The sequence below is a fragment of the Heterodontus francisci genome, chromosome 37 (assembly GCF_036365525.1).
Source record: "Heterodontus francisci isolate sHetFra1 chromosome 37, sHetFra1.hap1, whole genome shotgun sequence".
Lineage (NCBI taxonomy): Eukaryota > Metazoa > Chordata > Chondrichthyes > Heterodontiformes > Heterodontidae > Heterodontus > Heterodontus francisci.
In genome coordinates this window covers 39,040,026-39,064,569 of record NC_090407.1, presented here as the reverse complement: position 1 = coordinate 39,064,569, position 24,544 = coordinate 39,040,026, and the positions used below count along the sequence as shown (strand labels likewise).

At 43.7% G+C, this 24,544-nt stretch overlaps 1 protein-coding gene and 1 long non-coding RNA gene across 10 annotated transcripts in view; one reads left to right on the top strand and one right to left on the bottom strand.

The window, feature by feature from the left end:
- The window catches only part of LOC137352260 (endothelin-converting enzyme 1-like), a 433,046-nt gene that overhangs the window by 366,749 nt on the left and 41,753 nt on the right, over positions 1–24,544 (top strand). For all 7 annotated transcript variants that reach the window (XM_068017542.1, XM_068017543.1, XM_068017541.1 and 4 more), the window contains 3 exons: positions 9,291–9,401; positions 12,230–12,328; positions 20,156–20,233. In XM_068017542.1, the coding sequence (XP_067873643.1) occupies positions 9,291–9,401; positions 12,230–12,328; positions 20,156–20,233 (288 nt within the window). The remainder of the gene's footprint in view (positions 1–9,290; positions 9,402–12,229; positions 12,329–20,155; positions 20,234–24,544) is intronic.
- LOC137352261 (uncharacterized) lies at positions 1,483–14,890 on the bottom strand. 3 transcript variants are annotated; one of them, XR_010969659.1, is made up of 4 exons: positions 14,771–14,890; positions 14,510–14,667; positions 9,002–9,300; positions 1,483–1,563 (listed from the first exon to the last, which is right to left on the bottom strand). It is a non-coding gene; the product is annotated as an uncharacterized lncRNA (long non-coding RNA). The 3 variants fall into 3 exon arrangements; XR_010969660.1 differs by lacking the exon at positions 9,002–9,300 and having other exon boundaries at positions 1,484–1,563; XR_010969658.1 differs by lacking the exons at positions 1,483–1,563; positions 9,002–9,300 and adding an exon at positions 10,704–12,548.

Here is a 24,544-nt window from a genome sequence, read left to right as displayed (position 1 = left end):
AGGCATTTGGGATACTTGCCTTTATTAGCCGAGGCATAGAATATAAGAGCAGGGAGGTTATGATGGAACTGTATAAAACGCTAGTTAAGCCACAGCTGGAGTACTGTGTACAGTTCTGGGCACCACACTATAGGAAGGATGTGATTGCACTGGAGAGGGTGCAGAGGAGATACACCAGAATGTTGCCTGGGCTGGAGCGTTTCAGCTATGAAGAGAGACTGAAAAGGCTAGGGTTGTTTTCCTTAGAGCAGAGAAGGCTGAGGGGGGACATGATTGAGGTATACAAAATTATGAGGGGCATTGATAGATAGGAAGAAACCTTTTTCCCAATAACCAGGGGGCATAGATTTAAGTTAAGGGGCAGGAGGTTTAGAGGGGATTTGAGGAAAAAAAAATTTACCCAGAAGGTGGTTGGACTCTGGAACGCACTGCCTGAAGAGGTGGTAGAGGCAGGAACCATCATTTAAGAAATATTTAGATGAGCACTTGAAACGCCATAGCATTCAAGGCTACGTGCCAAGTGCTGCGAAATAGGATTAGAATAGGTAAGTGCTTGATGGCCGACACAGACACGATGGGCCAAAGGGTCTGTTTCTGTGCTGTATGACTCTATAAATCCGTATGACACTCAACTCCTCCAAATCCAGGTCCTGGTCAGTTTTGGACTGTTGTCTCAAGCAAAGATGTAAGGTATTAAGAAGGAGAAAAGTTGAATCTATCTCGCTTGGCATGGCTTACACCCTCTGATTGCAGGACCCTGTCATGCCAGCTCTACACTGTGTTGGCAGCTCCCTTACACTTGGAAACTGTACAACATGAGCTTGTTTGAGCACATGTAGTCACCTGATAACTTTACTATAATAAAAATAATAAGGGCTGTAACAAGGTTTGGAAAACCTTTAAAGCACATTTTCTGTGTTTTATTTCCAACCAGTTCACTTCCATAAAAATGTTTCTGGTGAGAGCTTGAATCCAGGTTTCTGATGCACAAAAACCATAGGGAAGGAATGCTGTCTGTTTAGCCTGTTTATTGAATGCACCAGGGGCTTTGTTACAATGAGAAGCCTGTGTGTCAGAGCGAAGGTGAAGGTAGTAGAGTTGTGGCCCCAAAGTCTCCACTGTTTTACAGATGAGGAAGGATGTACTCACTTTGCACAGATTCTTTGCATCAGTATAAGCTATACACCATTGATTCTGGGACTGTCGGGTTTGACTAAACGTTCTATGTTTTTAAGTGAAAGCTAGAGATTTGCAAATGATTATCATAAACAATCTTGAATCCTATAGCAAAAGGGAGGCCATCCAGCCCATCCTACCTGTGCTGGCACATTGAATAAGTTATCACATTAGTCCCACTCTCATGTTCTTTCCCCATGCGCCTCAAATATTTCCTTTTCAAGTATATATTTAAATCTCCTTTCAGTTTTAAGATACTTCATCAAATTGTAACAGAGCGCTGAAAGAACAAGGACCACAATATATGTCTCCTGATAATTTTTTAAACAAATGGCAAATTCAAATATAAAGAGAAATGTTGGAGGAACACAGCAGGTCTGGCAGCATCTGTGGAGAGAGAAACAGAGTTGACTTTACAGGTTTCAAATTCAAATCCTGTGTTTTTGACCATACTAAGTCCAGCAGGTGAAGGGTTATTGCTGTCTGACTGCATGGTTGCCCTATGCAATTGAAAGCCATTTGCAGGCAATATCAGAGGGTTAATCGGAGAGTAGGGCACAGATCTACTTGAAAGAATCAAGTTTGTAACATGCTGTAACGATTTGGACCAGGAGTCTGAAATCATAGGAAGCAGCCTCTCCGACCATCAAATCTTGATGACCTCTTCCCTGTGGATTAAAGGCACATGGGCACCGCTTTTTGTAGCAACACTGAATCAGGAAGCTGAAAGAGGCTGAATTGTGGTGTTTGCTTTGTGTTAGTTCTCATAAATAATCATTCAGAATCGCCTGTGACCAGCCAACACTGCTTTCTAAAAATCTGAACAAATGAATTCTAAAAAATCTTGTATTGTGATCTTAAGAAAGATATTTAACCCTTTACATGCTCATTATGGCACTTGCTTTACTGGTGACATGAGGGCAGGGAGCACAAGTGAGTAACTTACTGACCCGCAGCTCCTTTAAGTCTTGGCGGCATTGAAGGAAGTGGTCTGAGGGAGCTACTGAGCTGAAGTTTCAAAGGGAACAGAATTATCAAAGATGCACTCTTTATCCCTGCTGGGACTACACCATTTGAAGGATTTATGTTCACTCACCTCCCTCACAGAACCACTCAGTTAAAAGTCCAGCTGCTTTCCTATCACCAACATCAGTATCATTCCCGATTATCTCTCTTTCTGTCCTAGGGGCACTGATTTTAATGTGGTTGCTTGTTGCAAAATTAAAATGATTCTTCCAAATCAAAAACATAGGGAGAGAATCTTTCCATCATTTCCAAAGGACAGCAACATACTGCTACAATTATAGCAATGAAAGGTCAAATATCAACACACCAGAGCTTTGTTAAAATCAGAAGCTTAATCTCAGTCGGAAAAAGGGAAGAGGACACTGCAGTTGTGGCCTCGATGTCTCCACAACTTTTAGAAACAAAAATGAACGTGTTCACTTTACAGTTTCTTAGCATTGATGTATCCCCCCACACCGTTGAATCCAGGATTGATCAGGGGTTTCACTGAACATTCTATATTTTAGATGAAAACAAGAACTTTTGGGATGATCTCTCAAAGGCTGATGCCAGTTTTGAGATAAAAATTTTTTTGATGTTTCATCAAATTTGTGTTGAAGAGCGCTGTGAGAACATGGAGCACAATGATAAATTCCTCCTGATAAATTCTGAAAACATGGCAAATTCAAGCCCTGTGTTTTTGTTCATGGTGAGTTCAGCAAGTGAAGGGTTAATGCTGTCTGACTGCTTGGTTACACTATGTAATTGGAAGCCATTTGCAGGCAGTGTCCGATGGTGCTGACAACCAGATCAAACTAGCCTCAGATGAATTGGGCAACTGGTTAGCTAGGTCTCTTTTTCCATTAAAATAAGTTACTACGCTACCCCTTCATAAGATCATAAGAACTAGGAGCAGGAGTAGGCCGTCCGGCCCCTCGAGCCTGCTCCGCCATTCAATAAGATCATGGCTGATCTTTTCGTGGACTAAGATCCACTTACCCGCGCTCTCACCGTATCCCTTAATTCCTTTTTTGTTCAAAAAGATATCTACCTTAGCTTTAAAAACGTTTACTGAAGAAGCGTCAACTACTTCACTGGGCAAGGAATTCCATAGATTAACAACCCTCTGGGTGAAGAAGTTCCTTCTTAATTCAGTCCTAAATCTGCTCCCTCTAATCTTGAGGCTATGCCCTCTTGTCCTAGCTTCACCTGCCAGTGGAAACATCCTCTCTACTTGTATCTTATCTATTCCCTTCATAATTTTATATGTTTCAATAAGATCCCCCCTCATTCTTCTGAACTCCAATGAATATAATCCCAATCTACTCAGTCTCTCCTCATAAGCCAACCCCCTCAACTCCGGAATCAACCGAGTGAACCTCCTCTGCACCCTCTCCAGTGCCAGTATATCCTTTCTCAAGTAAGGAGACCAAAACTGCACACAGTACTCCAGGTGCGGCCTCACCAGTACCTTATACAGCTGCAACATAACCTCTCTGCTTTTAAACTTAATCCCTTTAGCAATGAAGGACAAAATTCCATTTGCCTTCCTAATTACTTGCTGTACCTGCAGACCAACCTTCTGCGGTTCATGCACAAGGACACCCAGGTCACTCTGCATAGCAGCATGCTGCAACTTTTTACCATTCAAGTAATAATCCTTTTTCCTGTTACTCCTACCGAAATGAATGACTTCACATTTATTAACATTGTATTCCATCTGCCAGACCTTTGCCCACTCACTCAATGTATCTATGTTCCTCTGCAAAGTTTCACAGTCATCTGCACACTTTGCTCTGCCACTCATCTTAGTGTCATCTACAAACTTTGACAACCTACACGTGGTCCCCAACTCCAAATCATCTATATAAATTGTAAATAATTGCGGTCCCAACACCGATCCCTGAGGCACACCACTAGTGACTGATTGCCAACCAGAATAGCACTCATTTATCCCCACTCTCTGCTTCCTGTTAGTCAACCAATTCTCTATCCATGCTAATACTTTACCCCTGATGCCATGCATCCTTATCTTATGCAGCAGCCTCTTGTGCGGCACCTTGTCGAAGGCCTTTTGGAAATCTAGGTACACCACATCCACTGGGTCCCCATTGTCCACCTTGCTCGTAATGTCATCATAGAATTCCAAAAGATTTGTCAAGCATGACCTGCCTTTCATGAACCCATGCTGCGTCTGCCCAACGGGACAATTTCTATCGAGATGCCTTGCTTTTTCTTCCTTGATAATAGACTCAAGCATCTTCCCCACTACAGAGGTTAAGCTAACTGGTCTATAATTCCCCATCTTTAGTCTACCTCCCTTTTTAAACAGTGGCATCACATCTGCTGTTTTCCAATCTGCTGGGACTACCCCAGAGTCCAGCTAATTTTGGAAAATTACCGCCAGCGCACCTGCTATTTCTCCCGCCATCTCTTTTAGTACCCTGGGATGTATTCCATCAGGGCAGGAGACTTATCAATCCTGAGCTCCATTAGCTTGTCCAACACTACCTCTTCCGTAATAATGATTGTTTCCAGGTCCTCACCTACGTTCGTCTCTTTGTCAATTACTGGCATGTTATAAATGTCCTCCACTGAGAAGACCGATACAAAATACCTGTTCAATGCCTCGGCCATTTCATCATATCCCATAACTAATTTCCCCTTCTCATCCTCGAAAGGACCAACGTTTACTTTGGCCACTCTTTTTCGTTTTAGATATTTATAGAAACTTTTGCTATCTGTCTTTATATTCTGTGCTAGTTTTTTCTCATGTTCTATCTTACTTTTCTTTATAGCTCTTTTTGTGGCTTTCTGTTGACCTTTAAAGTTTTCCCAATCTTCTAGTTTCATGGTGTTTTTGGCCACTTTGTATGCCTTCTCTTTCAATTTGATAGCCTCCCTTATTTCCTTAGACACCCATGGCAGATTACCCCTTTTCTTCCAGTCCTTCCTTTTCACTGGAATGTACTTTTGCTGAGCACTTTGAAAAATTGTTTTGAAAGTCCTCCACTGCTCGTCAACTGTCCCACCATAAAATCTTTGTTTCCAGTCTACTTTAGCCAAGTCCTCCCTCATTCTATTGTAGTCCCCCTTGTTCAAGCGCAGGACCCTGGTATTGGATTTTATCTTCACACTCTCCATCTGTATTCTAAATTCAACCATACTGTGATCACTCCTTCCAAGAGGATCCCTAACTAACTCTTGAACTAACTCCTCATACAATGAATACACATAGTGTATAAACATAGCACGGATACAGGCCATTCAGCCCAATGGATCTATGCTGGTGTTTATGCTCCACACAAGCCACCTCCCATCAATATTTCCTTCTATTCCTTGCCCCTTAGATGCGTCTATGCTGTTTGCCTAATTCACTCTGAACGTGGCAGATGTCAATCCAGGAGCCAGTGGTCTCACATACCCTTGAGGTGCCTGCAAGGAGGAGCCTAGTATTAGCTGCCGACTTCCCTGCAAACCAATAAACCATCAGGGGGAATATCAGCATCTTCAGGCCTTGCTCAGCTATAACTTAAGAGACCAGCTCAGAGCGCTGGAGACCTGAAGCTAAAGCCCAGTCTGCCCTCTCATTACCTCCTCAGTTGTAGTTGGTCTCTGGCCCCAACAGACCAGCAAAAGGGGCAGGAAAAAATTTAACACAAAGAGATCTCTACAAAAGTAAAAGATTCTGGCCAGTTTCAACAGGGCTATGCCCTCTGATCTGCAAGGCCAGCAGAGAGGAACTTAGAGCGTGATTTAAAACCTTTTTTAAATGGGAGTCGCTGCAAACAGTTCGAACCGATTCCTCCGAATAGAAGTTGAATGCTCTGCAGTCAGAACTGTTGGGCCATTGTATACGTCTTTTAATTAATTATGGTTTCTTATGTCCCTGCCAGCATTTTACTATCACTATCAAAGCCAAACGTAATACTCCCACTGGGAGTGTGCACATTGTGTCATTCCACAGTGGTTGTTGCTGTAAGATGTGGGCATCAGATCTGAGAGCAGCCTCTGAACATATTCAGTCAGCAACACAAGTGTGTAGCCTTGTCATTTGTTTTCTTGTTCTGTATCTATGGGCTCAGACTTTTACGGCTTTCTTCATTTCTAACTGGAGCTGATAGTGCAGGACTCTTTTGCAATCAATGGGGAACAAAGAGTTGTGCAAGCAGACAATTCTTCACCGTCTGTAACATTTGAGACTGCAGAAGACACACACACTCCCTCCACAAAGTTATCATTCTTCACTTTCTGTTCTTTCGTCTCCTGATGATGCTGACTCCAGGCAGAGCTTGGCCCCACAGCCATCCAAGTGCCCATTCAAGTGTGAACTGCAACGTTCAGGGTAACCGGGCTCTTTAGTCATAAGGGTTAGTCACAACAGATCCCAGTCCTGTCCTCATCACTGGGTGATGGTGGCGCAGTGGTAATGTCACTGGACTAGTAATTCCCGAAGCCCAGGCGAATGCTCTGGTGACACTGGTTCAAATCCCACCATAGTAGCTGGTGGAATTTAAATTCAGTTAATTAATACAAATCTGGGGAATTGAAAATTAGTTTCATGGCACCATTACTGAGACTATCATTGAAAAATTCTGTGGGAGGTGGGGCTGTTGTATGATTGCCTTGAAGAGTGATGTCGCTTTAAGATTGTAGTATGCTAATGAGCCAAGTACCAGGATGCAGTCATGTGATTCAGAGCCAGAGTCACACTGCAACTGTAACATCTAGAGGCAAGTTCTGTAAATAGTTAGCTCTACTGTATATAATCATTAGCTGTAATAAACCTGTTTTGAGATCTCCACACATCTTATTTATGTTGCATCAGACAACATAAAAGAACTCATTACACACCCCAGACCAATCAAGGCCCTTAAGTGGCCAATTAACTGCCACTTAAGGGCCTCCTCCTGCCTCCGCTGCTATTTTACCTGTGGCAGGTGGGTGGCAAAGGCCCCAAGAACACCATCAGGGAACACCTTATGGCCTTTTAGCTGGCCGGGGGGGAGGTGTTCCTGATCGGCCACCGCTCCCAGTGGCGCTGCGGGGACTAAGAGCTGCAGGCTGCTGATTGGTCAACAGCTCCATTAGATGGAGCTTGCTGCCTCAAGGAAGTGGAAGTTCTGCCCAAGGCAGAATTAAAGGCCTGGGAACGAAAATTCCCGGCGTGGCTCCCCAGGCCCAGTGGAGGAGGGCTCGCCCCCTACTTTTCGGCCTGTGGGCGGGGCCTCCTGCCTAATGTAAAATTCCGGCCTGTGTTTTCCAGTCCCCAGCCCACATGAGGTAAATCATTACATCCTCAGCACTGCCCCATTGAGATCAGGAGAGATATTATAATATTCAGCTCAATACAAGTATCATCAGTCATCTTGAATTCCTGATTTTTTTTTTTTGCAGCATTCCAATCGATGTTATCCATTCCAACACTGTAAACAATATTGTGATGCATTAGCCAATTTGTGCTGCATTCACTGTAACATTGACTACCATAGACTTTCCATGTCCTGATTCACTGCAACCCCTTCAGAAATGGTGGCTTAGTGGTAATGTCACTGGACTAGTAATCCAGAGGGACATGGATTTGAATCCCACCATGGCATATGGTGAAATTTGAATTCAAATAATTTGGAATTAAAAAGCTAGTCTGGTGGTGACCATGAAACCATTGTCAATTGTTCACTAATGTTCTTTAGGGAAGGAAATCTTTTGGTCTGACCTACATGTGACTCCAGATCCACAGCAATGTGCTTGACTCATAAAATGCCCTCTGAAATCCCCTAGCAAGCCACTTAGTTCAAGGGCAATTAGGGATGAGCAATAAATGCTGGCCTAGCCAGCGATGCCCACATCCCATGAATGAATAATAAAAATCCCTCCACAACTGTGAGGTTGGCTGTGTATTACAGGACATTATAGAATATGTTAAAGCCAGACGCTCTGAGCTGGCCTCTTAAGTTGTACTTGAGCAAACCTTGGGTCCGTGGTGACAGACAATCTGTTACATGATGCAGAGTTCGACACACATGTAGGGAAAGCAGCTATCACCTTTGGCTGACTTGTGAAAAAGAGCCAGAAAAAATATTTCCTTTTAAAGGCACTGCATTACTGGGACTGATAGTGATCTAATTTTGTCTCTAGATTTGAATCCACCCCACCTTATGAGTTTGAACAGTCTCAATCTGGTAATAAAAACAGAAAGTGCTGGAAATAGTCAGCAGGTCTGGCAGCATCTGTGGAGAGAGAAACGGAGTTAACGTTTCAGGTCTGTGACCTTAACATCAGAACTTCACAGACCTGAAACGTTAATTCTTTTTCTCTCTCCACAGAGGTTGCCAGACCTGCTGAGTATTTCCAGCACTTTGTTTTTATTTCAGATTTCCAGCATCTGCAGGATTTTGCTTTCATTTTAGTCTCCATCCAGTTCCTGATGGGCAAAAATCCAAAGTGTTAAACCGCTCGTAATTGAAAACTAATTGGTATTAATTGGGATCTCATTTAGAAAAGGCCCAAAGCAAAGATGGAAATGGAAATCTATCTTTGGTAACTAGGGGGCGTTACTCTCACACGCACGGGTGAGTTTGGGTGCGATGGGGTCAGTGCATGTCGTTTGATTAGGAATAATTTTCACTTGGTGTTGGCAGAGAACTGGAGGGAGCAGCTCAGCCGCCTGTTACATATCCGACTGATTCACCTTCCCATTGGCTTCATCGTAACCATAGTGACCAGGCTCCAGGAGGCATTTTCTGCCAATTCTATCATTAGTTTAGCAAAAACACAAATATTTTCTGAATATAAATAAATTTTGGGCATAACTACCCACTGGTTTGATTATGCTTGATTGAATACCAAGGTTTCTATATCTTTTGCAAGGGTAGAATATGTTCTCAATTGTATCGATTCTGGACTTGCTGCTGTTGATATCAAAGAATAGAAACCGTGGGAATGTCAGCACAATCTGGAGGAAGATGTGTCCGGCTGGGCTAATGGAATGGGGAAGATCTTCAACCAGTGTCTGTCCCAGTCAGAATCCAGCAGCTACATTCTGACAGGCTCTTTGTTAATCTTCTTAACTTGTCTTTGTCCTTTTCCTCACCCGCTCCCTCCTCCAGACCTGCAATACTAGATGGAAGACATGTGTCAGTGATACTGATGGCACTCTTGGGTTTTCTCTCGGAGCTTTGTTTGTCAAAGCAACGTTTGCAGAGGACAGCAAACAAATTGTAAGTTGAGACCATCATCGCTGCATTTTCGTTCTAATTGTGAATAACCTGAGATCTGTTATTTGGGTTGATTTTAATTTAAACTTTTCTTTAGACAGTGGGTCACAGTTGTATTGAGGGAACTGTTTTTGGACCTTTGCTGACTCTGACAGTGTAAATTAACTGAATTATCATCAGTCCACACCATCATTAGTTCTCAATGCTTCTGCCTCAATCTGAGTGCACATTCACACCATTCCCTTAAACTCCTCCAAACCTCCCCCCTGCTCCCTCAGTAGTAATGCTGCCCTCACTAGATAAAAACAAAACTTAACAAAGCAATGGATAAGGCAAGCTAATCATTTGTAAATGTGTTTTTTAAATCAAATTCCAGGCAAAATTTAAACATGTTACAAACTATGACTACCTGGCACATGAGGTTCAAACATTGAAGAGAATAATCTTTTATTATAATGCCTCTCTCAGTCTCAGGATGTTCTAAAATGCTTAATGACCAATTAAGTACTTTCGAAGTGTAGTCACCGTTGTAATGTGGGAAACACAGAAGTCAATTTGTACACAGCAAGCTCCCACAGGCAGCAATGTGATGATAACCAGATGATCTCTTTATATTGATGTTGGTTGAAAGATAAATATTGGCCTGGACATCAGGGATAACTCCCTGCTCTTCTTCAAATAGTGGCGTGGGATCTTTTATATTCACCTGAGGGGGCCTCAGTTTAACATCTCATTCAAAAGACGGCATCTCCGACAGTGTCAGCCTAGATTTTATGCTCAACTCTCTCGAGTAGGATTTGAACCCATAACCTTCTGACTTGAGGTGAGAGTGCTACCAGCTGAGAGTCTAATAGAGACGCAGTCTTCTCTTGTCAGATGGCCTGAGTCAAAGACAGGCAGTGGGTTGAATTGCAAATCCCCCTTCCAACTCATGCAAGGGTATGGTTCCATACATATTGACCATACAATACTGCCTCGTTCAGTGGCCATTCTTTATGAGCATAGACAGTGAATGTCAGTAGACTATTCAACCAAAGGGGCATTATGACTAACCCCCATCCATTGCTGAACTGATGCCAGCACATACAGACTCCACAGTATTAGTCACTGTGCTGCAGTCATCCTTTTATTCCACCCTCACCCTGGAGTCCTGAGCACAACTGTAGCACTCCAATAACATTTAAACGAGAATTGGATTAAGTATTTCACAAGGAAGAATATTAAACAGACCAGACAGAAAGGATTGGACCAAACAGCTCCATGTGAAAAGCTGGCTCCAACCCACACACCATTTCTATGACTCTAATGACTGGGTTTACCTAACTTGGCACAAAGCAAAGATTGAACCAAGGCTTTATTGATCTGTGGGTTCCGCTCCACTCAGTGCAATGCACTATCTGGCTGAGCCACCAAGGGTACTGTGGATTGTTGGTTTTTAGAGTGGGGCCTGAGAGAGAGGCGCTCTCGGTCATACTGCTCACCTTTTTGTATCCTTAGCTAGTCTGCTGCAAGACATGCTTTTCCCATGAACACCCCTCCTGAGTTCTGTGCAGAATGAGACTTGTGTTTCAGGTGTCATTGCCCTCTGTATCTCCAGCTTCAAAGACTTACTGAAGAGCGGATCAGTCAGTGGTGTGAATGCTCTGGAGTGGTTTTTCTTCGCCCAGATTTTGGAGCAGTGGCGAGGAAGTTTGAGAATTATGAAATATAATGGCAACGAAGCTCCACTTGCTAAGTTGTATCTCAAAGTTTATTTTGTTTATAATTTCACCCCTTAAACAGATACTCTAGAGTGCATCCATCACTTGCCTTAATCCTCAAGTATTCCTTATCCAAGTGTAAGAATAGATCCTTCCTGCTACTATAAGATACTTTTCACAAAAAAACTCGATTCAGAGAAACGACATCTGCAGCAAGGACACAAACGTTATGCTTGAGATGTTATATTTTGATCTGTGTATCATTACTCACCCATGCCTGGTGTTTAACTCAGATATTGTAAAACCTCAGTGATATCTTCAACACAGAAGCCCTGTTGTCCCCTGCAGGTGATGAGCTCTGCGGCAGCAGAACTCACATCCGCTTACCCATTGTGTGTACCCAATCCTATTTTACAGGGTCAGGTTGATTTGTGTCATTAAAGTGGGCTGGACTGACAGGGGGATGTGGTGAGCAGGAATTGTTGGAGCACCTTCACTCAGTGTGGCGCAGTCCATGTGCAGAGTCGAAGAAACTTATAAACATTAAAAGTTGTCATTTCCTCAGGCAAACCCAGCTCTTTGGGTCGTGGGTTTGGAAGGTGCTGGTGAAGAATCTTTGGCGAGTTGGTGCAGTGCATTCTGTGGATAGTACACACTGCAGCCACTGTGCACCAATGGTAGAGGGAGCAAATGTTGAAGGTGTTGGATGGGATGCCAATCAAGTGGGCTGCCCTGTCCTGGTTGATGTCAAGCATCTTGAGTGTTGGAGCAAGTGGAGAGTATTCCATCACACTCCTGACTTGTGCCTTGTAGACCGTGGACAGGCTTTGGGGAGTCACTCATTTCAGGAAACCTACCCTCTGACCAGAAGCTGCCCCCGTGCCCATCCAACTGTAGCCAACAAGAGGCAGAAAAGAAAGTGGAGATTTCAAGAATAAAATAGAGCGTTTCTAATGTATTTCACTAGTATATAGACCAGTCCCTCCTCAGTACTCGGTGCCAGTGGGTTGTTCAAATTTAAAGGCTTCATTATAAAGCAACATGACTAATACATTATCCTGCACCATGTGTAGCTCCATTTATCTCCTTAAAGGACTGAGCAGTTCATTAAATCGTGGTGTTGTTCTGCAGGCTGAAGAGATGATTTCAGAAATTAAAGTTGCGTTCGAGGAGAGTCTGGCGCAAACCAAATGGATGGATGAACAGACCAAAAAAGTTGCAAAGGAAAAGGTAACCTTAAAACCTGAGAGCCACAGAATGGCCGTGTAGAATACTGCGATAGGTCACAGGTCAGGATGGAGACAGACTGCTTGTAATAGGAATGATTATCACAGCAGCCCTGTTCAGGGCAAGTCTTTGTAGTAGTTTAATGAAAGCAAAATACTGCGGATGCTGGAATTCTGAAATGAGAACACAAAGTGCTGGAAATACTCAGCAGGTCAGGCAGCATCTGTGGAGAGAGAAACAGAGTTCACATTTCAGGCCAATCACCTTACATCCAATCACCTTACATCCAATCTCCACAGCTGGTTAGTGCTTGCTAGATCAAGTGATCAACCCCACTCAGAGACTGCTTCTGAGACCTTTCATGTAAAATTGTAGTATATGAGAATTCAAATCAAATGGTGTGTCACTTGGAGTATCTGCCAATGGAATAGATACCCTGGGTGATTGTATTGTTGCCCCCGCCCCTCCCACTACTAGCCCCTAGACCTGGGATGTTGAGGGCAATTGTGGATCAGCATTGCCAGCTGAGATCAGCATAGATTGGTAACTAAGCCTGAGACTTTCCTGTTCTATATGGTTCATACATTATTCCCATTAAACCATGGGGTTGTGGGGGGATCCTCTTTACTTTTTCTGAAAGTTATCTCTCCTCAACTCATTCACACTGCCCTCACCCACTTTGACTTACACCCTGCAATCTCCCTGTCCACTCCCTCAGTCTGTTTGGCCATTCATTCAGATCCTAGAAACGTAGAAACATAGAAAATAGGAGCAGGAGTAGGCCATTCGGCCCTTCAGGCCTGCTCCACCATTCAAAAAAGATCATGGCTGATCGTCTAATTCAGTACCCTGTTCCCGCCTTTTCCCCATAGCCCTTGATCCCTTTGGCATTCAGAAATATATTTATCTCCTTCTTGAATATATTTAATGACTTAGCCTCCACTGCCTTCTGCGGTAGAGAATTCCACAGGTTCACCACCCTCTGCGTGAAGAAATTTCTCCTCATCTCTGTTCTAAATGGCATACCCCGTATTCTGAGACTGTGACCCCCTGCTTCTGGACTCCCCAACCATTGGGAACATCCTCCCTGCATCTAGCCTGTTTAGTCCTTTTAGAATTTTATCGGTTTCTATGAGATCCCCTCTCATTCTTCTAAACTCTATTGAATATAGGCCTAGTCGACCCAATCTCTCCTCATATGTCAATCCTGCCACGCCAGGAATCAGCCTAGTAAATCTTCTTTGCACCCCCTCCATGGCAAGAACATCCTTCCTCGGATAAGGAGACCAAAACTGCACACAATACTCCAGATGTGGTCTCACCAAGACCCTGTTTAACTGCAGTAAGACATCCTTGCTCCTGTACTCAAATCCTCTTGCAATGAAGGCAACATACCATTTGCCTTCCTAACTGCTTGCTGCACCTGAATGCTTGCTTTCAGCGACTGGTGTACAAAGACACCCGTGTCTCGTTGCACCTCCCCCTTTCCCAATCTATCACCATTCAGATAATAAACTGCCTTTCTGTTTTTACAACCAAAGTGGATAACCTCACATTTATCCACATTATACTGCAACTGCCATGCATTTGCCCACTCACCCAACTTGACCAGATCACATTGGAGCCTCTTTGCATCCTCCTCGCAGCTCACCTTCCCCCCCAACTTTGTGTTGTTTGCAAACTTGGAAATGTTACATTTAGTTCCCTCACTCAAGTCATTAATATATATTGTGAATAGCTGGGACCCAAGCACTGATCCCTGCGGTACCCCACTAGTCACTGCCTGCCACCTGGAAAAAGACCTGTTTATTCCTACTCTTTGTTTCCTGTCTGTCAACCAATTTTCAATCCATGCCAGTATATTACCCCCAATCCCATGTGCTTTAATTTTGCACACTAACCTCTTATGTGGGACCTTATTAAAAGCCTTCTGAAAATCCAAATACACCACATCCTCTGGTTCTCCCTTATCTATTCTACTAGTTACATCCTCAAAAAACTCCAGTAGATTTGTTAAGCATGATTTTCCTTTTGTAAACCCATGCTGATCCCGTTTATGCTTTCCAGGTGTTCTGCTATCACATCCTTTATAATAGACTAGCATTTTCCCCACTACTGATGTAAGGCTAACTGGTCTGTAATTCCCTGTGTTTTCTCTCCCTCCTTTTTTAAATAGTGACTGACCTGTGCGGCTGTACAGTGTGGGAGAGGATGCTTCAGTTAGTTTTTCCTCCTTCGTGACTGGGTTAGGTCTGACAGTCATTCAAAGCGGGCCGTCAGACCTGATTTAAACACGCTTTGATGCAGGTATCACTGGAAAGACTCAGCAGGTCAGGCAGCATCTGTGGAGAGAAAAACAAGAGTTAATGTTTCAGGTCTGTGACCTTTAACAGAACTGGGAAAAGTTAGAAATGTAATAGATTTTGAGGTGGGATTGGTACTCACGTTTCCTGAATTATTGGGCCTGTTAAATAACCTCTGCACCACTGTACGCAATACGATATGTATAGGACAAACAGACAGAAACTCATCTGGGTATATTTATTTCAGTACAGTAACCTTAGCTAAAAGGTCACTGTTTGCCTGATCTGGAAAGGTTATCTGAAGATCACAGCTGGTGGAAAATGTTTACGCCTTTGCAGTGTTAGGAGTGGTTCATATGGCTCAGCCTCAAAGCAAGGAGGCTGGTGCTTCCACAATTGTTCCAGTAACATCTGTAAACTATCATAAAACATAGTTATAATTTTTTTTAAACTCTCCAAACTTCTTGATATCAGCAAGTCTAACTGGCCATGTCAGGACAGCACTGAATCTCAAGGCCTGGCTCCAGTGTTATTCAGGAGAAGCTGAATTTGAGTCTGCCCTTTTTTTTTAGAAAGTGCTGTGCTGAAGATGGGGTAGATTTTCATCTTTGCCCCCCGGCCATTGAGCACTGCACTGGGTACTGGTGGTGTGGTGGTTATGTTGCTGGGCTGGTAATCCAGAGGCCTGGACTGCTAATCCAGAGAACACAAGTTCAATTCCCGCCATGGTAATTTGAGAATTTGAACTCAATCTAAAATATAAGAAAGCTGATATGGTAAAAGTGACCGTGAAGCTGTCGGAAAGAACCAAATGGTTCACTAATGCCCTCTAGAGAAGGAAACCTGTCATCCTGACCCAGTCTGGTTGACATCTGATTCCAGTCCAATATCAATGTGGTTAACTGTGACGTGGCCTAGCAAGCAATCTATTGCATCAAACCACTTCCTGTGGGTCAAGAAAGAGACCCATGACCACCTTCTCAGGGCAATGAGGAATGGGCAATAAATGCCAATCTTGCCAATGATGTCCAGATCCTGAGAGTGAATTTTTTTAGTAAAGGAGACTAAGGATAATCTGACCAGGAGGATCACTCAGCCCTTACAGAACCTACCCAATTTGACGTTGCTTCTGTTGAGTAGTTTGAATTGGTTTCCTTTCTGTAGCTTTGTTTGAAGTGTCTTTCTATTGACCGGCCAATGTGACAGGAGAACATGGTGCTCGAGTCGGGCAGGCCCACTCAGGAAGCGGAAAATGGCAGGGAGAGGGGGTGGGGTCGGAGGTAGCATGTCGTCTGGTGGCTAGTGTTGTGGAGGGGTGAGGGGGAGGCATCCAAGTTTTGGGCTGCTTTAATGCTGGGGAGGGTCACAGACATGAAACATTAACTCTGCTTCTCTCTCCACAGATGCTGCCAGACCTGCTGAGTATTTCCAGCACTTCCTGTTTTAATTTCAGATTTCCAGCATCTGCAGTATTTTGCTTATATTATAGTAGTGCAAAAACGGCCTGAGCCCAGTCTCGCAGAATATTCATGTCGTCCGTGCACTTGGGACCTCTGATATCCCTTCAGAATCCACAACTGCCTCAGTGGATTTGTACACAAATCCTAGAACATTCACTATTCATTGCCCATTGCTAAACACAATTATAACCATGGAAACCATTTAAATAAAAGCCTGTTTCCCCTGAGATTCTGAACCGTGGACCCATTAATGGTTTGAATATCCTGATGTATTACTAAAATCCGTTTGTTGTTAGGGTTCAGAATCAATGTTGCATGATAACCATTGCCACTTAGATCAATTACTATATGACAGATAATAAACCCTTGTGGAGAAACTCATTGAGTTACAACACTTTATTCCTACTTGCCCTGTAAATACTGTTCAGTGTACGTTACCTGATATCTTATAATTGAAACAAAATGGTGGTTAAGCATCTAAATGTTGCCTGTTAACTCTTTCACTGCTGTGATTGGCAACCAGTCACTGACGATTGTGCAGTGCACTCATCCTTCATGGACTTGAGAGTTGTCCAGTGGAAATCACTGACTAGCCACAGGTGTTGCTATGGTGCCACAGTTTTAGCCACATGCACTAACTTTAGTAGGATGCACCTTAAACACGATATAGGTACTTCAACCATGTATATTCACTTAACAAACATCGCAAGGATGAGGGGCGCACAGAGTGGAGACGTAGTCAGAGTCTGAAGATGGGAATTTGGTTCATGTGGGAATTTGCTGCAAAGGGGGAAACAGGAATTGCTGGGATAAACAGATTTTTGGTCTCTCAGGGAATCAAGGGATATCGTGAGTGGGCAGGAAAGCGGAATTGAAGCCTAAGATCAGCCATAATCATATTGAATGGCGGAGCAGGCTCAATGGGCCATATGGTCTACTCCTCCTATTTCTTGTGTTCACACTGCTCAGGATATAAAGCACTCTTAATGATTAAAAACAGTCGCAACACTCTGCTTTGTCCCTTTACCATTTCACCAACAAATACATTCAAGGCATTCAAAAGCGAGATTCTACAGGCACAGTGTAGGTATGTCCCCACAAAGATAAAGTGTGGTACGGCCAAATCTAGAGCCCCCTGGATATCTAGAGGCTTACAGGGTATGTTGAAGCAGAAAAAGGAAGCTTATGCCAATCACAAAAAACTTAATACTTCAGAAAGCCTAGAGGAGTATAGAAAGTGCAGGGGTGAAATAAAAAAGGAAATTAGAAAAGCAAAGAGAGGACATGACAAAATATTGGCAGGTAAAATCAAGGAAAACCCAAAGATGTTTTATCAATCAATTAAGAGCAAGAGGATAACTAAGGCAAGGGTAGGGCCTCTCAGAGATGTACAAGGGAACTTACAAGTGGATGCAGAAGATGTGGGCAGGGTTCTTAATGAATTTTTTGTCTCTGTCTTCACAAAGGAGAGGGATGATGCAGACATTGTAGTTAAAGAGGAGGAGTGTGAAATATTAGATATGATTAGCATAATAGTGGAAGTACTAGAGAGTCTGACATCCTTGAAAGTGGATAAATCATCAGGGCAAGATGGATTTCTTCACAGGTTGTTAAAGGAAGTCAGGGAGGAAATAGCAAATGCGCTGAGGATCATTTTCAAATTCTCACTAGATACAGGCAAGGTACCAGACGATTGGAGGTCTGTGAACATTATTCCATTGTTTAAAAATGTGCAAGGGATAGGCCAAGTAATTATAGGCTGGCCAGTCGGACCTTGGTGGTGTATAAATTATTAGAATCAATTCTGAGGGACAGGATAAACTGCCACTTAGAAAGGCACGAATTGATCAGGGATAGTCAGCATGGATTTGTTAAGGGAAGGTCATGCCTTACTAACTTAAATGAATTCTTTGAGGATGTAACAAGGTGGATTGATGAGAGTAGTGCAGTAGATGTGGTCTACATGGATTTTAGTAAGGCATTTGACAAGGTCCTGCATGGCAGACTGGTCAGTAAAATGAAAGCCCATGGGTTACAGGGGAATGTTTAGTTTAGTTTAGAGATACAGCACCGAAACAGGCCCTTCAGCCCACCGAGTCTGTGCCGACCATCAACCATCCATTTATACTAATCCGACACTAATCCCATTTTTCTACCACATCCCCACCTGTTCCTATATTCCCTCACCACCTACCTATACTAGGGGCAATTTATAATGGCCAATTTACCTATCAACCTGCAAGTCTTTTGGCATGTGGGAGGAAACCGGAGCACCCGGAGGAAACCCACGCAGACACAGGGAGAACTTGCAAACTCCACACAGGCAGTACCCAGAATTGAACTCGGGTCGCTGGAGCTGTGAGGCTGCGGTGCTAACCACTGCGCCACTGTGGCAGGTTGGATCCAAAATTGGCTCAGTGACAGGAAGCAAAGGAGAGTAGTCGACGGATGTTTTTTGCGAATGGAAAGCTGTTTCCAATGGCATTCCACAGGGCTCAGTGTTGGGTCCCTTCTGTTTGTGGTATATATTAACAATTTGGACTTAAATGTGGGAGGCATGATTGGGAAATTTGCTGATGACACAAATATTGGCCGTGCAGTTAATAGTGAAGAGGATAGCTGTAGACTCCAGAATGATATCAATTGTTTGGTTGAGTGGGCGGAAAAGTGGCAAATGGAATTCAATCTGGAGAAGTGTGAGGTAATGCACTTGGGAGGGCAAATACAGCAAGGGAATGCACAATAAACTGGAGGATATTGAGAGGGATAGAGGAAGTGAGAGACCTTGGAGTTCATGTTTACAGGTCCCTAAAGGTGGCAGGACAGGTAGATAGAGTGGTGAAGAAGGCATATGGAATGCTTTCCTTTATTGACAAAAGTATAGAATACAAAAGCAGGGATGTAATGCTGGTTCGGTCACAGCTGGAGTATTGCATACAGTTCTGGTCGTCACATTACAGGAAGGACATAGTTGCTCTGGAGAGAGTGCAGAGGAGATTTACAAGAATGGTGCCAGGGCTTGAAAGTTGCAGCTATGAGGAAAGATTGGATAGGCTAGGGTTGTTTTCCTTAGAACAGAGGAGGCTGAGGGGTGACTTAATTGAGGTGTACAAAATTATGAGGGGCTTAGCTAGAGTAGACAGGAAGGACCTGTTTCCAGTAGCAGAGAGGTCAATTACCAGGGGGCACAGATTTAAGGTGATTGGTAGAAGGATTAAAGGGGACATGAGGAAAAACTTTTTCACCCAGAGGGTGGTGGGTGTCTGGAATTCACTGCCAGGAACGATGGTGGAGGCAGAAACCCTCAATTCTTTTAAAAGGTACCTGGACATGCACTTGAAGTGCTGTAACCTGCAAGGGTATGGACCAGGTTCTGGACGGTGGAATTAGATTGGGTGGCTAGTTGTCGGCCAGCATGGACACAATGGGCTGAATGGCCTCCTCCTGTGCTGTAATTTTTCTATGGTTCTATAATTGCAAGTATGAGTATTGAGATCACATGCCTGATGACAGAGTCCTTTCTTATTTACTGATCAGAAATGCCACATCTGGATTCCCTATTAGCCACATGTGGATAGCGTGCTGTCTTATTAGACAACACTGGTCTAATGTGTGTAGCAGCTGTTTGAAATGAGCCTGTTTATACTGAGCTGCGTTGAGTTGAGGCTGTGAATGCAGTGTTGATGTTGTGAGGCGACCAGTTCCTTTCATCATCTTGTTTCCTGTGATTTTTCTTTGTGCTCATTGGCTGCCTGCGAGATGTAAGAAGCATGTCCAGTTTCCTCTCGAGACTCTCAAACAATGTTATTGTCCAAAAATGACCAAAATTCCCCTCTCTGCTATTTATTAGCGATTTGAATCCATTTCAAATAATGCCAAGTGGGGCAGTGGATGAGGACTTATATTTGCACGTCAAGCACTGGTTCAAACACTCCATGCAACTCAGTGCAAACAAGCTCCTTTGATAGCAGCGAGTAGGGTAGGTGTTCATATGGAAACGCTGCTCTCATTCATTTGCAGACATCTATCCTTGCTTAACTTGGTGCTTTTTTTTTCTGTTTGAACAGGCTGATTCAATCTACGACATGATTGGCTATCCAAAGTTCATCATGAATCCTAAAGAGTTGGATAAACTCTTCAATGATGTAAGCAGATACTTTCTGTTTTACTGCTAATCCTTTGTGCTTCGTTACACTGGTGAAAATGAATGGAACATTGTGTAGTGTCAGCATGGTACAAGCAGCTCTGTTCACAGCAGATCCAGTTTCTCCTGATAATCTGCTAATCATCCACGAAAATAATTAACATTAATGCATCTCCCGAACCTGCCGCCACCCAACTTTCTCACCTGCTGGACTTTCCTCCCATTGGTGGGGTTGCAGTGGGGCAGGACTATCTCAACCTTACTGTGATCCTAACCTATTTTTCTGGATTAGGGGAGTTGTCATTAAGTCTGCAGGGTAGGCTCCTGGTTGAATTAATTGGTACCAAGGGTGAGCAACCTAGTGCTGGACAGGAGAATTTAGATGGTGCTACAGCTGGATCACTCTTTCAACACCTGAGACGTAGGAAAAGGCTGCTTAGTGGGGGTAGAGGTGCCCCGAAGATCAAGGAAGGGCTTTGTTTTCGGCCTTAGACTGGGTTGATGCCTGGAAGAGTGGATCGTTGAGGCCTGAGGGAAAGCAGAGGTGCCAAATCCTCACCCTTGTCCTCCAAAAGGAGGTGAACTGGGCTTTCTGCCCCTGTCCCTGCCCTAGGGACTGTCTTCATTCCTCTCCTGCTGGTCCCTGGGGTCAGCAGCAGAGAAACAGAGCAACTTTCTGGACCCACTCTCCCCACGGGAATTTAGATCTGATGTGTTATGAAGAGGTAGCTGGCAACCTTCCTGGCTGGGACAGGGGAAAGATAATTGAGGTCATGGTGACATAGACCTTGTCACCTGACCTTCTCACCACTGTCCCATCCAGTTTTGGGCCAGGGGGGATTCCAATTCATCCCACCCAGCTCCTGACTTTCCTGACACTCTGGGCTCCAATTCCCAACTCTTCAGGTCTTGAGTTCTGACTCTTCGTAGTTCATCAATTCGGGATGACTTCAGACACCTCAGCTTCAAAGGGAGCTTCAACATTGGGACCAGTTAGATACACATTGTGAGTTACGGTGTAACACTATAACACTCAACTGATGTCTGATGTGGTGTAAATTTCACCTCTATGGCATTTGACCCAAAATCATCCAGCTCTCCCCTCCTCCAGCACTCAGCATGTACACCACACATGATGGTAAGGATTCTGGTTTAAACAACATTACAAACATTGAACAACTCTTTCTGCATGAATTTTGTGCAGCAATATTCACAGGAGAATGGATCAGAAGCACTAAGTTAGCTGGCAGTGACACAAATAAGCAGGGAAGTTTGGGGAATATTATCATTGCACAGTATCCCATATAATTATAAACAGCAAAGGAAATAAAAATAGGCAATTCGGCTACTCGAGGCTGCACCGCTATTCAATAAGATCCTGGCTGAACTGCAACATGAGCTCCACTTTCCCGCCCAATCCCCATATCACTTGATTCCCTTGGTGCTCAAAAGTCTATCTTGAATATACTCAACGACTGAGCATTAACAACCCTCGGGGGTCGAGAATTGCAAAGATTCAGAACCCTCAGTGAAGAAATTTTTCCTCATTTCAGTCTTAAATGATTGGCCCCTTATAAATTATCCTGAGACGAGGCCCCAGTGTTCTAGACTATCCAGCCGGGTAAACAACCTCTCAGCATCTACCGTGTTAAGCCCTCTAAGAATTTTATACATTTCAATGAGATCACTTCCCGTTCTTCTAAACTTCAGAGGATATAGTCCCAGTCTACTCAATCTCTCCTCATAAGCCAACACTCTTATCCCAGGAATCAATCTAGTGAGCATTCGTTGCACTCCCTCGAAGGTAAATATATCCTTCCTTAGGTAAGAAGACAAAAACTGTACACAGTACTGCAGTTGTGGTCTCATAAAGCCCTGTACAATTGCAGCAAGACCTTTTTACTCTTATTCTGCAACCCCCTTATAAAGCAGATCCAGGAGAAAACCGGTGCCAGCTGGGCACTTGGGTGCATTGAACTGGTACTAACCTACCTTGACCAGAACACTGCATGATTGACTGACTTTACAGCCTTTGCTGGACCTAACTGTTCCTGTTCTGTTTTTATTTATAACCCTATATTAACAGCCAGAAGGGAACAGAGACTTTCCAATGTAATGGTTGCAAGGTGTTTATCAATTGCCGAAACAGGGGATTACTTATTATTCAATCTGTAGAGAAGCAACATCAAAGCTTAGCTTATTAACATTTTAACTACCTACCATTTAATCCCTTTTTTAACTTGGTGTGAATAAATTTTTACTCTTTTTAAAAACTCAACATATAAAAGTAACTCTTTGTTCTCCTTATTGTAGACAAAGTTAAAGGGAGATTTACTAGAGGGGCTCAAAATTATGAGGTGTTTTGACAAAGCAACGAAGAAGTTGTTTCTACTGGTAGGAGGGCCGGTAACCAGACAACACAGATTAAAGATAATTCACAAAAATATCACAGTTAGGGTCTGAAATGCACTGCCTGAGAGAGTGCTGGAAGAAAATTCAGTAGTAATTTTCAAAAGGGTATTGGATAAATACTTGAAAAGGAAAAAATTGCAGGGGTTGGGGTAAGACTGGGGATAGTAGTACAGACAAGATGGGCCAAATGGCTCCTTCTGTGCTGTAAGATTCTATAATTCTATTCCTCTGGAAAATTTGGTCAAAAAAATCTCAATGTGATCGTATTAAAGATACACTACCAGTGAAACTATGGCAATCGAAGTGAATATCTTTTGAAACAGAGGTACTGTTTTTATACACTCATGCTCTATTATATCACTACTGGACAAGTGGTATGTAAAAACATAAGAAATAGGAGCAGGAGTGGGTCATATGGCCCCTCGAGGCTGCTTTGTCTTTCAATAAGATCATAGCTGAACGTTTACATCAAGCCCACCTTCCCGCCCCATCGCCATATCCCTTCAGTTCCTTAGTGCTCAAAAATAAATGATCTCTGTTTTGAATATAGTCAATAACTGAGCATCCACAGCTCTCTGGGGTAGAGAATTCCAAAGATTCACAACCCTCTAAGTGAAGAAATTTCTCCTCATCTCAGTCCTAAATGGCTGACCCCTTATTCCGAAACTATGACTCCAACTTGTCGACTCTTGAGCCAGGAGAAACATCATCTCAGCATCTACTCGGTCTAGGCCTCAAAGAATATTACATGATCATTGACCATGCCATGCAGATATCTGTACTGGAAGATCAAAGGAGCACTGGACAGTCTACAAAAAGACTGTGTCATTATTTAATGTTTAAAGAACAGCACTGGCTGTGGGTTTAGTGCATTGATGTGACTGAGGTCTGCATAATGGGATGGTTTTTGCAGTGACCGCACCTGAAAGCCAACACTCGGAAGCTGCGCACTGACCTTATTTTCACACTGACGAGTGCTGTGTGAATTGGGCAGCATTGCAAAACAAGGGCTGGGTGGAATTTGGGCAGGTGCCAGTGCTTGTGTTTGGATATCTACTTGTGGCATTCATTGCAGGGCTGGATTCAAGAGGTTACACCAGTTTACTGGGTCTGTTATACAGGGCTGCTTTATCTTTCTCTCTGTTTTACTAGTTATGGAATAAGGGAGCCAGAGAGCAGAACGACACAGATCTGAAACCGTAGTGGCACACAACTGGTTCTTGATTGCGTTTATGTCCTCTGGGAGACCCTGGGTAGAGGTGGTGTGTTGTAAATAAGTTCAATTAACCAGGTCCCGGTGTCTCCCATGCAGCAGCCCCACCTACTGTGAGGGAATGAGGGTGTGGGCACAATCCGGGATTATCAAGTTTATTTTTTGGCCAGGTTTCAGTTCCTGTCACTCTGCGTGCTCCCACAAAAGGTGTGCCATCATCTTGCACTTTCCATTTTGTGAATCTTTGGCAGCCCACAGATTCCGGAATACTGGAATATTGCAAATCCTGAGATTGCACTTGATGTCTTTCCCCCACCTCCACCTCCTGCCTCTGCATCCCTGCCAAAACTCTCATTAGCAGGTAACGGCTATCCAACTGCCAGTACTCTCAGTTTGGGCTCGCCTTTCCAGAGGAAAGGGCCAATTTTCCTGACTCTTGACTCCACCATCTCCTGTCCATTTCCCCTACACAAAGATGAAATAATGGGGGCAGGGATTTGCTTCACTGAGTCTACACTCCTTTTACTTTGCCTCAGGACTTCAGGGGTTTACTGAGGGAGGAGGTGGGGTGGGAGGGGCTGGACTGGAAGGAAGAAGGCAGGATGGGGCTGGGGCGAGGGGGAGGGAGTGTAGCTGGCCGGGACTGCAGGGATTAGGACGGGGATTTCAAGACCTCCGTCTCATTAA